At 43.3% G+C, this 16,889-nt stretch overlaps 1 protein-coding gene across 2 annotated transcripts; it reads left to right on the top strand.

The window, feature by feature from the left end:
* Positions 1 to 5,741: 5,741 nt before the first annotated feature.
* On the top strand, positions 5,742 to 15,637 carry LOC125511691 (AP-2 complex subunit alpha-1). 2 transcript variants are annotated; one of them, XM_087522373.1, is made up of 27 exons: positions 5,743 to 6,156; positions 7,096 to 7,227; positions 7,318 to 7,443; positions 7,867 to 7,929; positions 8,014 to 8,111; positions 8,188 to 8,395; positions 9,115 to 9,186; positions 9,262 to 9,354; positions 9,535 to 9,636; positions 9,775 to 9,872; positions 10,575 to 10,656; positions 10,761 to 10,849; positions 11,188 to 11,293; positions 11,379 to 11,444; positions 11,749 to 11,855; positions 11,937 to 12,041; positions 12,126 to 12,246; positions 12,360 to 12,545; positions 12,625 to 12,924; positions 13,086 to 13,166; positions 13,260 to 13,424; positions 13,508 to 13,594; positions 13,688 to 13,813; positions 13,942 to 14,022; positions 14,095 to 14,166; positions 14,843 to 14,922; positions 15,037 to 15,637. In XM_087522373.1, the coding sequence occupies exons 1-27, from the start codon at positions 6,025 to 6,027 to the stop codon at positions 15,185 to 15,187; spliced, it is 3,129 nt and encodes a 1,042-aa protein (XP_087378499.1). In that variant the 5' UTR covers positions 5,743 to 6,024; the 3' UTR covers positions 15,188 to 15,637. The 2 variants fall into 2 exon arrangements, with proteins under 2 accessions (XP_087378498.1, XP_087378499.1); XM_087522372.1 differs by having other exon boundaries at positions 5,742 to 6,156; positions 11,937 to 12,246.
* Positions 15,638 to 16,889: the final 1,252 nt, after the last annotated feature.

Here is a 16,889-nt window from a genome sequence, read left to right on the forward strand (position 1 = left end):
TCTGAGACCTTTGAAAAGTTCAAAGAATTTCAGAGTGAGGTTGAGAATCAACGTGACAGGAAAATCAAGTTCCTGCGATCAGATCGTGGAGGAGAATACTTGAGTCATGAGTTTGGCACACACTTAAGAAAATGTGAAATAGTTTCACAGCTCATGCTGCCTGGAACACCTCAGCGTAATGGTGTGTCCGAACGTCGTAATCGCACTCTATTAGATATGGTGCGATCTATGATGTCTCTTGCTGATTTACCGCTATCTTTTTGGGGGTATGCTTTAGAGACTGCCGCATTCACTTTAAATAGTAGGGCTCCGTCGAAATCCGTTGAGACGACACCGTGTGAATTATGGTTTGGGAAGAAACCTAAGTTGTCGTTTCTAAAAGTTTGGGGATGCGATGCTTATGTCAAGAAACTTCAACCTGAAAAGCTCGAACCCAAATCGGAAAAATGCGTCTTCATAGGATACCCTAAAGAAACTATTGGGTATACCTTCTACCTCAGATCCAAAGGCAAGATCTTTGTTGCCAAGAATGGGTCCTTTCTAGAGAAAGAGTTTCTCTCGAAAGAAGTAAGTGGGAGGAAAGTAGAACTTGATGAAGTATTACCTCTTGAACCGGAAAATGGCGCAACTCAAGAAAATGTTCCTGAGGTGCCTGCACCGACTAGAGAGGAAGTTAATGATGATGATCAAGATACTTCTGATCAAGCTCCTACTGAAATTCGTAGGTCCACAAGGACACGTTCCGCACCAGAGTGGTATGGCAACCCTGTCTTGGAAATCATGTTGTTAGACAACGGTGAACCTTCGAACTATGAGGAAGCGATGGCGGGCCCGGATTCCGACAAATGGCTGGAAGCCATGAAATCCGAGATAGGATCCATGTATGAAAACGAAGTATGGACTTTGACTGACTTGCCCGTAGAGCGGCGAGCCATAGAAAATAAATGGATCTTTAAGAAGAAGACAGACGCGGATGGTAATGTGACCATCTATAAAGCTCGGCTTGTCGCTAAGGGTTATCGACAAGTTCAAGGGATTGACTACGATGAGACTTTCTCACCGGTAGCGAAGCTAAAGTCCGTCCGAATCATGTTAGCAATTGCCGCATTCTATGATTATGAGATATGGCAAATGGACGTCAAAACGGCATTCCTTAATGGTTTCCTTAAGAAAGAATTGTATATGATGCAGCCGGAAGGTTTTGTCGATCCTAAGAATGCTGACAAGGTGTGCAAGCTCCAACGCTCGATTTATGGGCTGGTGCAAGCATCTCGGAGTTGGAACATTCGCTTTGATGAGATGATCAAAGCGTTTGGGTTTACGCAGACTTATGGAGAAGCCTGTGTTTACAAGAAAGTGAGTGGGAGCTCTGTAGCATTTCTCATATTATATGTAGATGACATACTTTTGATGGGAAATGATATAGAACTCTTGGACAGCATTAAGGCCTACTTGAATAAGAGTTTTTCAATGAAGGACCTTGGAGAAGCTGCTTATATATTAGGCATCAAGATCTATAGAGACAGATCAAGACGCCTCATAGGTCTTTCACAAAGCACATACCTTGATAAGATATTGAAGAAGTTCAATATGGATCAGTCTAAGAAGGGGTTCTTGTCTGTGTTGCAAGGTGTGAAATTGAGCTCAGCTCAATGTCCGACCACGGCAGAAGATATAGAAGAGATGAGTGTCATCCCCTATGCCTCGGCCATAGGTTCTATTATGTATGCCATGCTGTGTACCAGACCTGATGTAAACCTTGCCATAAGTTTGGTAGGTAGGTACCAAAGTAATCCCGGCAAGGAACACTGGACAGCGGTCAAGAATATCCTGAAGTACCTGAAAAGGACTAAGGAAATGTTTCTCGTTTATGGAGGTGACGAAGAGCTCGTCGTAAAAGGTTACGTCGATGCTAGCTTCGACACAGATCTGGATGACTCTAAGTCACAAACCGGATACGTGTATATTTTGAATGGTGGGGCAGTAAGCTGGTGCAGTTGCAAGCAGAGCGTCGTGGCAGGATCTACATGTGAAGCGGAGTACATGGCAGCCTCGGAGGCAGCGCATGAAGCAATTTGGGTGAAGGAATTCATCACCGACCTAGGAGTCATACCCAATGCGTCGGGGCCGATCAAGCTCTTCTGTGACAACACTGGAGCTATTGCTCTTGCCAAGGAGCCCAGGTTTCACAAGAAGACAAGGCACATCAAGCGTCGCCTTAACTCCATTCGTGAAAATGTTCAAGATGGAGACATAGATATTTGTAAAGTACATACGGACCTGAATGTAGCAGATCCGTTGACTAAACCTCTCCCTAGAGCAAAACATGATCAACACCAGAATTCCATGGGTGTTCGATTCATCACAATGTAACTAGATTATTGACTCTAGTGCAAGTGGGAGACTGTTGGAAATATGCCCTAGAGGCAATAATAAAAGGATTATTATTATATTTCCTTGTTCACGATAATTGTCTTTTATTCATGCTATAATTGTGTTATCCGGAAATCATAATACATGTGTGAATAATAGACACCAACATGTCCCTAGTAAGCCTCTAGTTGACTAGCTCGTTGATCAACAGATAGTCATGGTTTCCTGACTATGGACATTGGATGTCATTGATAACGAGATCACATCATTAGGAGAATGATGTGATGGACAAGACCCAATCCTAAACATAGCATAAGATCGTATAGTTCGTTTGCTAGAGTTTTTCCAATGTCAAGTATCCTTTCCTTAGACCATGAGATCGTGTAACTCCCGGATACCGTAGGAGTGCTTTGGGTGTACCAAACGTCACAACGTAACTGGGTGACTATAAAGGTATACTACGGGTATCTCCGAAAGTGTCTGTTGGGTTGACACGGATCAAGACTGGGATTTGTCACTCCGTATGACGGAGAGGTATCACTGGGCCCACTCGGTAATACATCATCATTATGAGCTCAAAGTGACCAAGTGTCTGGTCACGTGATCATGCATTACGGTATGAGTAAAGTGACTTGCCGGTAATGAGATTGAACAAGGCATTAGGATACCGACGATCGAATCTCGGGCAAGTAGCATACCGATTGACAAAGGGAATTGTATACGGGGTTGCTTGAATCCTCGACATCGTGGTTCATCCGATGAGATCATCGAGGAGCATGTGGGAGCCAACATGGGTATCCAGATCCCGCTGTTGGTTATTGACCAGAGAGTGATCTCGGTCATGTCTACATGTCTCCCGAACCCGTAGGGTCTACACACTTAAGGTTCGGTGACGCTAGGGTTGTAGGGATATGTATATGCAGTAACCCGAATGTTGTTCGGAGTCCCGGACGTCACGAGGAGTTCCGGAATGGTCCGGAGGTAAAGAATTATATATAGGAAGTGCTATTTCGGCCGTCGGGACAAGTTTCGGGGTCACCGGTATTGTACCGGGACCACCGGAAGGGTCCCGGGGGTCCACCGGGTGGGGCCACCTGCCCCGGGAGGCCACATGGGCTGTAGGGGTGTGCGCCTTGGCCTATATGGGCCAAGGGCACCAGCCCCAAGAGGCCCATGCGCCAGGAGATCAAGAAAGGAAGAGTCCTAAAGGGGGAAGGCACCTCCTAGGTGCCTTGGGGAGGAGGGATTCCTCCCTTGGCCGCCCCCCCCCCTAGGAGATTGCATCTCCTAGGGCCGGCGCCCACTCCCTAGGCTCCCTATATATAGTGGGGGAAGGAGGGCCTCTCAAACCACGCCTTTGGTGCCTCCCTCTCCCTCTCCAACACATCCTCCTCCATAGAGCTTGGCGAAGCCCTGCCGGAGTACTGCAGCTCCATCACCACCACGCCGTCGTGCTGCTGTTGGATCCATCTTCCTCAACCTCTCCTTCCCCTTGCTGTATCAAGAAGGAGGAGACGTTACGCTGACCGTACGTGTGTTGAACGCGGAGGTGCCGTCCGTTCGGCGCTAGGATCTCCGGTGATTTGGATCACGTCGAGTACGCCTTCCTCATCCCCGTTCTTTGAACGCTTCCGCGCGTGATCTACAAAGGTATGTAGATGCAATCCGATCACTCGTTGCTAGATGAACTCCTAGATGGATCTTGGTGAAACCGTAGGAATTTTTTTTGTTTTCTGCTACGTTCCCCAACAGTCATCCCTCTAGTGGTGCCATGTGAACGTCGACTACATGACACTTCACCATTGCTTGGGCCTAGAGGGAGGCATTGGGAAGTAATAAGTAGATGATGGGTTGCTAGAGTGACATAAGCTTAAACCCTAGTTTATGCGTTGCTTCATAAGGGGCTAATTTGGATCCATATGTTTCATGCTATGGTTAGGTTTACCTTAATACTTCTGTTGTAGTTGCGGATGCTTGCAATGGGGGTTAATCATAAGTGGGATGCTTGTCCAAGTAAGGACAGTACCCAAGCACCGGTCCACCCACATATCAAATTATCAAAGTACCGAACGCGAATCATATGAACGTGATGAAAACTAGCTTGATGATAATTCCCATGTGTCCTCGAGAGCGCTTTCCTTCATATAAGAGTTTGTCCAGACTTGTCTTTTGCTACAAAAAGGATTGGGCCATCTTACTGCACCTTATTTACTTTTATTACTTGCTACTCGTTACAAATTACCTTATCACAAAACTATCTGTTACCGATAATTTCAGTGCTTGCAGAGAATACCTTACTGAAAACTGCTTATCATTTTCTTCTGCTCCTCGTTGGGTTCGACACTCTTACTTATCGAAAAGGCTACGATAGATCCCCTACACTTGTGGGTCATCATCTCTCCACCTTTTTTGGCTGGACAAATGGCTTCTCAGCTGCCCGCTCCACAAAGCCTTCCCACACCTCTACTCGCACTCCATAGATGACAAGGTGTTAGTGGCTACAATCTGGCAAAACAACTTATTATCAAACCTACGGAACCGTCTTACTAATGCTGCTGCTCGCGAGTTGGACTGTGTTTTGTTGTTGCTGCAGGATTTTCAACACTCGGACAGACAAGACGAGCGGCCACTCACGCATAGGCTTCCCTTCTCAGCCAAAAATGCCTACTCCAGCATTGTGGCGCAAGACTCCTTCGATCCTCATCATGATTTTGTCTGGTCCTCCAAGGTCCCGATCAAAGTCAAAATCTTCGCCTGGCTTCTCCTTCACAATCGCCTAAATATGAAGGCTAACATGTTTCACAAGCATATTGCTCAATCGGCTGCATGCCCACGATGTCAAGATCCGTGTGAAGATGCCCTCCACCTCATCTCCAACTGCTCCTGGACGCTCTCCACCAACAACCGTCATCCCTCGACGCTCTCCACCAACAACCGTCAGTTCAGAGTCTCAACCCCAACATCTGGCCATCAGTGGCCTTGACAGTTTCATGGAAGCTATGGGACTCGAGAAACGCTCTTGTGTTCAGAAACGAAGATCACCCACCCCCGAGTAACGATAAGAAACATTGTAGCAGACTTCTCTATCTGGGTCTTCAGGTTTAAAAAAACTGAAGATTGTGCCGCTGCTAGGCAGTGGCTACACTTTCTCTCCGCTGCAATCCCCTCTGTCTGAAAAAAACTGTAATCTGAACTATGTTGTAACTCTCGGTTCTCTCATTTGAGTGGTAATATATTCAGGTGGGGAGGCTCTCCCCCCAGTGACCGTTCAAAAAAACACTAGTGCTCTACAAATCAAATAACCCCTGTAGAAAACAATCAGAAATAAAACTAAGCTTATATATATGCTTGACAAACATTTTAAAATATCGGCCCAACCAACCAGGGAGGACAGGAGGAGAGGAGACTGGAGACAGGGAGGAGGAGGATCCAGAAAGAAAGAAAAGAAAGCAGCGAAAAAGCGAGGCAGGCAGCCCAGATCAAAACCCCTCCTCACCGTCGCCGGTCGTCTCCCTCCCCTACCGAATCCCCCACCTCCGCGCGCCGATCCACTCCGGCGCCCCGCGGTCAGAGGGTTTTGCTCCCCTCCTAGAGAGGGCGGCCAGATCTCGCGCGGCGGCGAGCAGATCTGGGCCTTCCCCTAGAGAGGGGATGGCGCTCTCCGGGATGCGGGGGCTGTCGGTCTTCATCAGCGACATCCGCAACTGCCACAACAAGGAGCAGGAGCGCCTCCGCGTCGACAAGGAGCTCGGCAACATCCGCACCCGCTTCAAGAACGAAAAGGTACCATCCCCTCCCCTCCCCTCCATTTCGCGATCTGGGAGAATTCGGGCCGGTTTCGCGAAAAGGTTTGATTGATGCTGGCACATATAGTTTGTGCCCACACTATAAATTACTCCTTCCGTCCCATAATATAAGAGCGTTTTTCACACTACACTAGTATAAAAGACGTTCTTATATTATGGGACGGAGGGAGTACAAAGCAAAGCTCCACACCGTGGTATCTTAGTTCGGTGTTTTGTGGCAAAGTGGCACTGCTACATATGAAATTGGTGCTACAACAAACAGTGATCATATGCCTGATCCGCTAGAAAAGCATCATATGCCTGAATGCATGTGCATCAAGCTGCTGTAATGCACACTCGTGCACTATGATAAATACTCTTAAACTAGACTAAGAACTACTGTATTAACTTGATTAATTCATGCTTGATTACAATAGGCGTGATAACCCCCATTACATAGGCGGGAGTTCTCCCGAAGGATGTGAAAACCAACCAAATCATATAGCAATTAGTTGCTAGTTGCATAACAGTATAATCCTCATCCATACATGGATGGACGTGTGCATACATCTTGCACATACCAGGTGTTTGTAGAGTCAGATTAAAATAAAGACCTACCATATTTCGATATACACCTTCTTCATGTCAGGCCAGTTGTGCTAGACATGTACAATCCTAAGTGTAAAGTGGTATTGGTCTCGTCAGCACATGACTGGTGGTGCAATGTTGAGGCTGCAGGGTCATTTAACCCACAGCTTTTCTTCTAACAAAACTAAGTTATCATACTAGTAAAACATCATGAATTTAAAACCAAGAACAGTGTGTTTGACCCCACAGGGTTGTACTGCTGGCACTGATACTATATGCATGTATTGTAGCAATTAAGGCAGCAGAAAATCAACCTTACTAAAAAGCACCATTATCTGCCATCTTGCAGGGATTGTCGCATTACGAGAAGAAAAAGTATGTTTGGAAAATGCTTTATATACATATGCTGGGTTACGATGTTGATTTTGGACATATGGAAACTGTTTCTTTGATATCCGCGCCGAAGTATCCTGAGAAACAGGTGAAAGCCGCATCTTTGAAATTCTCAATTATCTCTCCTTTCCAGTAGTACAATTTGTTTCCTAATTGCTACCTTTTGATTGTGCTGCAGGTTGGATACATCGTGACATCTTGTTTACTTAACGAGAATAACGATTTTCTAAGGATGGTCATAAATACAGTACGCAATGACATAATAGGACGAAATGAGACTTATCAGTGCTTAGCATTGACGATGGTATGCCATCCTGTTCTACTCTTCTATCTCTGTATCTTCTTTCGATTTACTTGAATTTCGTAGACATTTTATTGTGAACAAATCTGATAAAATAGAACTGCTTTTGCGAATATGTAATCTAGTACTATTATAAACATCCTTTTCTAACTATTGCATACACCAGACATCACATTTGGGAAATGTTACTCGATACCAGAAAAAGATAGTGATGCAAAAGGACATCAAGATGCAAAAACTACTCCTTAGGAATTTAACAACCAAAACCTGAATTGCACTGACAAAATTTCCCAGTATTATGAGAATTTACTTTATTTTGGGCTTTGTTAAGTGGCTTTTATTATTGTGCATTACTCAGCTATTTAATGAAATAGAAAATTTGCGCCTTCTATTCTATGTGTATTTCCTTAATTAAATCCGTTTCAGGTAGGTAATATTGGTGGGAAAGAATTTTCTGAGTCATTGGCCCCTGATGTCCAGAAACTTCTTGTAAGTGGATAATACCTACTCATCAGATTTCAAGCCCTATCTTCTTATTTGAGTGATTGGACTAATGAAACACCTACTCATCAGATTTCAAGCAGCTGCCGGCCTGTAGTCAGAAAGAAGGCTGCTCTATGCCTTCTGCGACTTTATAGGAAGAACCCAGATGTTGTGAATATCGATGGCTGGTACTAACATAACGGAACATGAAGTTTTATTACCCACTGCACACAATTGCTTAGCTAATTGCATTTCGTATGTCAGGTCTGATCGGATGGCACAACTTCTAGATGAGCGTGATCTAGGTGTGCTGACATCTGTCATGAGCCTTTTTGTCTCACTAGTATCTAATAATGCTGAAGCATATTGGAATTGCCTTCCAAAGTGTGTAAGAATATTGGAGAGGATGGCAAGAAACCAAGATATTCCCCAAGAATACACCTACTATGGAATTCCATCTCCTTGGCTTCAGGTATTTTCTTTTCTTTCCTTGTCTCATCCAGCTTGGTTAAAGTTAGGTCTGCATAAATTTGTATGGAGATTGTTGAATCTATTCGGTCATAACCTGCTGAAATCTTGCTCTCCTTCAACTCTGATTGCATACCTGTGATTTTATTTTTCAGCTGGTCTTCAAATACTGTGTGTCTGATTTATTTTCATATAATTGGTTTGTGCCATTTATGTTTGTTACCTACTATCGCGCTTGACCGGGAAAAAACATAAATAGCTGCATGCTTCTTTCTGTGATTTGTTATCGTAAACATTTGAATCTCTGGAGTTCGGTGTGCAAATGTGATGTGAATTATTAAGCATGTACTTGGGTTGTGGCTAAAGAAAGTTACAATGCTAAGCCGCATTTCACAAGCCATAAATTAATATTACATAATCTCTGATGTGCATACTAGGTAAGCAACAAAATCTTATGATATTCTGAACTCAAAGCTGGTGGAGTTGCTATGGTTGGAACATTACGTTCTGTTTTTATTTAGTGGTGGTAGTTTTACACAATGCTTGTGTGGCCCTGGCAGGACACATTGTTTCCATTGTCTTCTTAAAATTGAATTATATCACATCCATTATCTACTTTTTATGCTGGGTTGTTCAAAGAAATATATATACCTGCTGTTCATGTTGGATGCAATTTTTCTGCACATTCATTAGTTTTTAAAATTAATTTTATTAATATTTCAGGTTAAGGCAATGAGAGCTCTTCAGTACTTCCCTACCATTGAAGATCCTAGTGCAAGGCGAGCTTTGTTTGAGGTACAACTCTTTTTACTACTGTACTCCACATATACAAATAGTTCATGGATTATAATGGTTCCTGTAATTCTGTAGGTTTTACAGCGTATTTTGATGGGTACTGATGTCGTTAAAAACGTCAACAAGAATAATGCCTCACATGCTGTCCTCTTTGAAGCTCTTGCTCTGGTGGGTTCGTGCTATCTTTTTGGGCTTCTACTGTTTATTTTCTTTCGTAGCAACTTGTCTTGTCATTTCCTCTCCTACATCAATTTTTAATTCAGATTTTATCTCGACAGCCTCTTATGCTTAAGCATCTCTTCCTTTTCCTTATAAAAAATTGTTGTGCAATACTTATCCTCAATGCAGGTAATGCATCTTGATGCTGAAAAGGAGATGATGTCCCAATGCGTGGCTCTTCTCGGCAAGTTTATTGCTGTCAGGGAGCCCAATATTAGGTATCTTGGTCTGGTAAGTGGCTAAGCATGTTCCTTTGCAATAGCGCCTTCACTTGATTTTACGCCATATGTCTCCCGATATTGCACTAGAATCAAACTGCATGACTGTAAATTTTACTATAATGTAACAACATTCCATTCATCTTCACAGGAGAACATGAGTAGAATGCTGTTAGTAACAGATGTACAGGATATAATAAAAAGGCACCAGGCTCAGATCATTACGTCTTTGAAGGATCCAGATATCAGGTACCTGAGGACTTTCCAACATCTGTGGTTGCATAGATATTATAAACTGGTTAACACTGAAAAAATAATAATATATAAAGAAGTTCAAACCAGTCAGATCACAATTTTGACCTAAGGTCGATAGTTTGGAACTCCTCACCTTATTTTTCAATGTAGGGGAGTATCCTGCTGCATTCTTTTTGTGACAGCCAAGCCACTTAAATCTAATTTGTGAATTCTTCTGCAATTAATATTTTTTACTTTAGGCAAGCCTGAGTACATACCTTGTATTAATAATTGTTATTTGAACATTTTGTTTGACATCCTTCCTGAGAAGTAGTACATTCACGATATGCTGGACCTAGAATCTGACTACATTGAAAACAGTTTCTTTGGAATATCCAAGTACCATTAGACGATTCCTACTAAAATGCTGCTTGATTCGAGGCACATATATTTTTTGGCTTCATTTGAAACCCTGTTTTCTCCACCAGCCTTCTGCTATTCTCTCCCTCCCTCCCTCCCTCCCAGTGTTAAAAATAGAACAGTGCTTATGTGTTAAGCTCCATCATGACTGAGTAGTTAACACGATGTGCACAGCTATGTACACAGGCCACTTAAGAGGTGTTTTATATTATTAGCATCTTTTTTATTAATTCAGTATGTTTTCACATGTTTACCTACACTTGGTGTGCTAATGTTTATGTGTTTTCTATCATGCAGCATTAGAAGGCGGGCTCTTGATTTGCTGTATGGCATGTGTGATGTTACAAATGCAAAGGAAATTGTTGAGGAGTTGTTGCAGGTAACTCATGTTGTGATAATGGTCCTGCAAACGATTTTTTTCTAAGTAGGCACCTGTTAATACTTACTGTGCTGTTCTTAATTTATTATCTTCATTTTCCTCAGTATCTTAACACAGCTGAATTTGCAATGCGTGAAGAGCTGGCTCTGAAGGCAGCCATTCTTGCAGAGAAGTTTGCTCCAAATCTTTCATGGTAAAGAATTTTTACGACGGGATCAGACCATATTTCACTGTTTGGTATTGCTTATTGAACTTGAAAGTTAAATTGCCTTGCATGTATTCGTTACATACATGCTACATGCGGTATTTTTGCATGCACAGCCAGTAACCTGCAAACCCGATCAAGTAGCTGTTCACCTAAAATGGGTTTACCTTGACCAGGCTACAAAGCTGATATTTCTGTATTGGGTTGCTGCACTTTGTGTAGAGTAATAACTGGAGAGAAGGACACACTAATTTATGCTGATTTCTTATTTCTGTAGCTTCAGGTCATTGCGAAGTGTTGGGCATATCTAACTATTGTTTGTGTAGGTATGTTGATGTTATACTTCAGTTGATAGACAAAGCGGGAGATTTTGTAAGTGATGATATATGGTATCGAGTGGTGCAATTTGTCACCAACAATGAGGATCTTCAGGTTCTTGCATATTTCTGATTCCACTTTTGCCGGATCTTCTCAGTACTGTTTGATGGACCTGATGTTTGACTCGTAACTTTCTCAGGCATATGCTGCAGCTAAGGCGAGGGAATACCTTGACAAGCCTGCTTTGCATGAGACCATGGTCAAGGTATTTTACATGACCTGAACTTGTTGTGCTAGTATCATGAAGTTTGATTTTTCAGAACTGCTCGATCGTTTTAATTTGTAGAGCCCCACTATAAACCTGTGTTTAACTAGCAGTACAGTCTGTTGAAGTGTTGATAAGTAAATAAAACATACCTTTATTCATGATTGACCTCATTTAAACTTGGACTTTTCGTTATGCCTTTTATTTGTCTGTCATAAAGGAATCCAATCTACCTACCAAGTGTCCACCCTTCTTGTCTGTATTGTGTTTTACTTCACATTATCCTACTCTCGTGCCAATACAGGTCAGTGCTTACCTTCTTGGAGAGTATGGCCACCTTTTGGCCCAAAGACCTAGTTGTAGCCCCAAGGAGTTGTTTACCATTATAAATGACAGGCTTCCAACAGTATCGTAAGTTGTAAAAAGGACTTCCTTGAGTAACTTCTTTTTTCTGCTCTAATGTAAAAATTTAATTCTCTGATTTTTCATCAGGTCAAGTACTGTTGCCATTATTATCTCAGCCTATGCCAAGATACTTATGCACACTCAGCCTCCTGATGCGGGACTGCAGCAACAAATCCTGACAATATTTAAAAAGTACCAGTTTACTCATTCTGCTTTGATGACACGCCACCTTTTTTATGTCTGTGAAGTTTTTTTTACGCTTACGTTACATTTCAGGCATGAAAGTTATATCGATGTTGAAATTCAGCAGAGAGCAGTTGAATATTTTGAACTAAGCAGAAAGGGTCCTGCTTTGGCTGATGTATTGGCTGAAATGCCAAAATTTCCTGAACGTGAGGTAAACATGTATCCTGTTTACCTGTTAGTCGTGTAATGTGTACTCATATTTGCCGGTACATCAAGAAGGATTCATGTTAACTTTTTAATTATGTATTTGCATGTCGAATCTAGTCTGCTCTGTTGAAAAAGGCTGAAGATGCTGAAGTTGACACAGCAGAGCAGAGTGCCATAAAACTACGAAGTCAGCAACAATCATCCAGTGCTATTGTTGTAGCTGCTCAGCCCCCTGTAAACGGACCAGCACCAGCTGCTAATCATCTAACTCTTGTGAAGATGCCAAGTCAAAACATTGCTGAAGTATGACCTTCTTACTTAGTTATGAAATACATTGGGCATCATTCGTGAGTTTCATTTAAGCAATATTTATGATATTCAGGAGAGCAATGTCAGTCATGAAGAAACAGCGGTAGAAGCTCCAAAAGAAAATGGTGCTCCCGTCGAAGTTCAGAGAAATGTCGAGATCATCACTGAGCCCGCTCCTGTTAGTAAAGTTGAGCCTCCTGCATCTCGTCCTGCTTCTCAAGCAGACCTCCTTGCAGACCTTTTGGGCCCTCTTGCAATAGAGGGTCCTCCTGCTGCTGTAGAGCAAATTCCTGCTCAAGGATTGGAGGCTAATCAAAGTCCAGTAGGTGACTTGGCACTAGCTACCCTTGAGGACCAGTCCAACTCTGTTCAGGTATTACAATACTTTCTCATAACATTAGTGTCTTTATATGGAACTATTTCATGGCTGTATGCTCACTATTTAGTGGCGGCATCAGCAGAATATGTCATACTGTCATTCAGTTTTATATGTGCTGGCTGCTTTCTTCTGCTGACCAACTCTGTTTTCTACAGCCAATTGTCAATGTGGAGGAGAAGTTTAATATATTGTGCACGAAAGATAGTGGAGTTCTGTATGAGGATCCTAACATCCAGGTTTGCAGAAGTCGTTGATCTTTTTTCCTCCTTTTGAGCATTTCTTATCTCTGCTGCCTGAACCCTCTGTGTGGTCTTTTTCCCTACCTCTAGATTGGTTTAAAAGCAGAGTGGCGGGCCCATCATGGTCGTCTTATTCTTTTCCTGGGGAATAAAAATACTTCGCCCCTTTTGTCATTGAGGGCTTTGATTTTGCCTCCTAGCCATTTTAAAGTGGAACTCTCGTCAGTACCTGATACTATTCCTCCTAGAGCACAGGTACCACGCGCTGCAGTACAATTCACGTTTTCCATGTTTTCTTTCCTGAATTAATTTCATTTTCATTTTTCTATGTTCTTCAGGTGCAAATCCCAGTCGAGGTTACAAATCTCCGCGCGAGTAGAGATGTTGCTGTTCTTGATTTCTCATATAAACATGGAGCTGCACTGGTGATTGTTTTATGCCATCATTTTTCCCGAGAGTTCAGATATTCTTTTGTTTTCTCACAATGTAACAGCAGTGTATTTGCTTTGCTTACTCAGGTGAACGCTAAACTTCGACTTCCTATTCTGTTGCATAAATTCTTGCAACCTATAACTCTTTCCCCTGAAGATTTTTTCGCCCATTGGAAAACATGGAATGTTCAGTCACTCAAGGTTCAAGAAGTGGTAAGGACTCACCTGTGTTATGGACTAGTGAACTTCTAAGTACTAGTAGTGATCATCAGCATTACTTGATTAAGGGCTTACTGGATCAGCCTTTCTAATGAACCCTTTTTTTTTATGTGAACACACAGGTTAGAGGTGTAAAACCATTACCTATTCCTGAGATGGCTAGCCTTCTCTTGAGCCTTCACCTGGCAGTTACTCCTGGACTTGTATGTTGCTCCATTCCCCCATGTTTTTTTAGCTCTTTAATTTCGAATTATTGAACTTGTTCGTTTTACTAGGATACCAACCCGAACAACATGGTGGCATGTGCTACATTCTTTTCGGAAACAACCAATGCCGCGCTTTGTCTGGTAAGTATCCTGGCGATCAGTCCATTGAATTGCTAGTTTGGGTATCCCTCTGGGAAGAAACTAAGCTGTTGTATACAACCAGTCTCTCAGTTACTGAGCTACTCTGGCATCATGTCCGTTATCTACACAATATGTTGACTAGCTAGCACCGTTGGGTTAGACGTAAGATAAGAAGCTCAAGCCAAGTTGACTGCACAAACCAATACATGCCTGCCATTATTTAAGATACATTTCAACATGCCAAATAGCCCAATAGAAAATTAGAAGACTGTGCATGTGGCTTTTGTGGGTTTTTTTTTTCTAGCCTCTTGTGCTACTGGTGACGCGGTGCATCTCTGTTCTACTATGCAGCTTATGCTGCATCATCCTTCTTACTAGCTAGGGTAATGTATAGTTCAGTATACTTATGTACAGCGGCTTCATTGGTTCACTGAATCTCTTAGGAAATTGTCCTGTTAACTACTACCATGTAGGACAATGTTACACCTGAATATTTCTGATACATCGAGCAATTAGCTAGGATAAATTCTTAGCTAATCCTTGAAATATGCATGCTTTTATGTGCTGTCCCATTTTAGTACTTGGGGTGCCATCTTCAGTTTTGTCTTATAAGCTATGATTTCATCTAGTTATAAATTTTAGGTTTCTAATCTGATGCCCTTTGACCATTTTGCAGGTGAGAGTTGAAACAGATCCCCAAGACAGAAGTCAGCTCCGGCTAACAGTTGCATCAGGAGATCAAAACCTGACATTCGAGTATACCTTCCTTCCTCCTTTCACCTCTAGAGTCAGCAGCAATTCATTCATGGTTATGGCTTATACTGGAAAGAAAAACAAATGCTGATCTCGTACTTATTTTCCGCTGAACAGGTTGAAGGAGTATATCAAGGAACATTTGATCGACATCCCGAGGGCTCGAGTGGCCCCCCCTCCCACTCCACAACAACCACAGCTGCCTCCAGCAGCGGTGCCGGCGACAACATATAACGACCCTGGTGCCATGCTAGCTGGGTTGCTATGAAACCAGACGATGCTGGCAGACGTACATTGCAGTAGTTTTTCATCTAACACCGCCCAGAAGCTTCCATCTTGCCACCAAGACGATGAAGCGCTGTCGAAGGTATGATAATGACTGGGCGGGAAGGAAGGGGCTGGCGGGGTGGGTTCTCCTTGCTGCACCGGAGAGGAGAGAAAAGGAAGCACTGTATTGTATTCTTTTGGGCCCTTAGTAGCATCGATCGATGGATCATAATTTGTGTTTGCCATAGTGTGTAATCGTGCTTCTCTTGTTCCTTGAGATGTATCCTACTACTACTACTACTAGTACAGTAAGTACCTGGGAAGGAAGTGGATTGGTGGTGGTGAAGATGACTTGACATGTGTAGCTTTTTTGTGTGGTCGTGCGAGTGTTTATATAAAGAAAAAGGTTGTTAGGTTTGCTGCCAACCAAAGGCAGCCTGGCCGATGATGATGATGCCGCTGTTTATGTTTGTTTGCAGCAAATGCAATAGCATTTTTCATGTGAAAACTGCCACTGTCAGATGTTGATCCTGGGGAACTCAACGGTCGTAATGATGGTGGAATGGTGAAGGAAATGGACAGTGTTTTGTTCCTTCCCCACCAAGGGAGGCAGTTGCACGCCCAATCCCACATCCCACGCCTCTTCCTTTTCCTCCTTTCTCTTCTCTGCCCGTTTCGCTCGCCATGGCTGATGACCACACCAACGGAGACCATTGAGGAGGGTCGGCCCTTGGCGCAGCCCCGCATCCGCGAGCGCTCCCTCCGTCGAGTTCTCTGGGCCATTTACTTAGCTGTTGTTCTTCAGTATCAGGCACACCTGGTTTCTCATCTTTCATATTATAGACATATAGGCTTCATAATAATGACGCTGAAGCGCAAAGTAGCGAGAGAGCAATACTCAAGGATATACTTCTAATAAAGAGGAGAAGAAGATGCAAGATTTGAACCTGAAACTGTAGTCAATCGGTGCGGTTTCTGTTCATTTTTTCCTCCGGCCGTTGCCAGCGGTCTCCGGTGCCGCCCAGCACTCCGAGCGCCATATTGGTGTAACAATTTTTTTTCTCGAATACGCGAGATTGCGTATCATTTCATTGGTAGGGTGGGATAGAGTACAAGGTTAGCGTCCCGGGCATCGTACACAATAGATGGCGGGCGCAGGGGTGAGTAGAGAGAAGTAGGAGGATGCTCAGCCTCCAAGTTTACAGTTTATCTTACAAGAATGATCCTGTTGAGCCCTTTGGCACCGGCTCTTGCCCGTAGTTTCGCCTCCTGTTTGATGCCGTCCAGAAGGTTGTCATGGGAGGGTGTTGCGTTGTCGAAGAGGATTGCGTTGCGGTGCTTCCATATGGCCCATGAAGTGAGGATGGTTAGGGAGTTGAGACCCTTGCGAAGGCTTGTTGCCGGCACATTTGTCTTTGTCGCCGTCCACCATTTGAAGAAGTTGGTGTTGCCATCGGGCGGCATTGCGGGCATGCGGCACCAGGCCAAGATGTCATGCCAAATGATGCGCGAGAAAACGCACCCAACGAGGAGGTGGTGGAGAGTCTCGTCATCCTGGCCGCATAGTTTGCATATTGTTGTAACAATGCCACTGTGTGAACTGAACTCAATCTCTAAGAATTTTACACTGCAGAATAGCGTGTTTCGTTTCTGTTGGGGAGAGGAGGTTCAACGCCGAGTAGAATAGAATTACTGTTTCTTTA

Source organism: Triticum urartu, chromosome 5A (assembly GCF_056163025.1).
Source record: "Triticum urartu cultivar PI428250 chromosome 5A, HENAU_Tu73, whole genome shotgun sequence".
NCBI lineage: Eukaryota > Viridiplantae > Streptophyta > Magnoliopsida > Poales > Poaceae > Triticum > Triticum urartu.

Excerpts from the sequence above, each read along its gene's own strand:
- LOC125511691 (XM_087522372.1), top strand. The coding sequence starts at position 6,025 with ATGGCGCTCTCCGGGATGCGGGGGCTGTCGGTCTTCATCAGCGACATC. Across the intron at positions 13,595-13,687 it reads ATAAACATGGAGCTGCACTG|GTGAACGCTAAACTTCGACT; the intron begins GTGATTGTTTTA and ends TTGCTTACTCAG. Across the intron at positions 14,167-14,842 it reads CCAATGCCGCGCTTTGTCTG|GTGAGAGTTGAAACAGATCC; the intron begins GTAAGTATCCTG and ends ACCATTTTGCAG.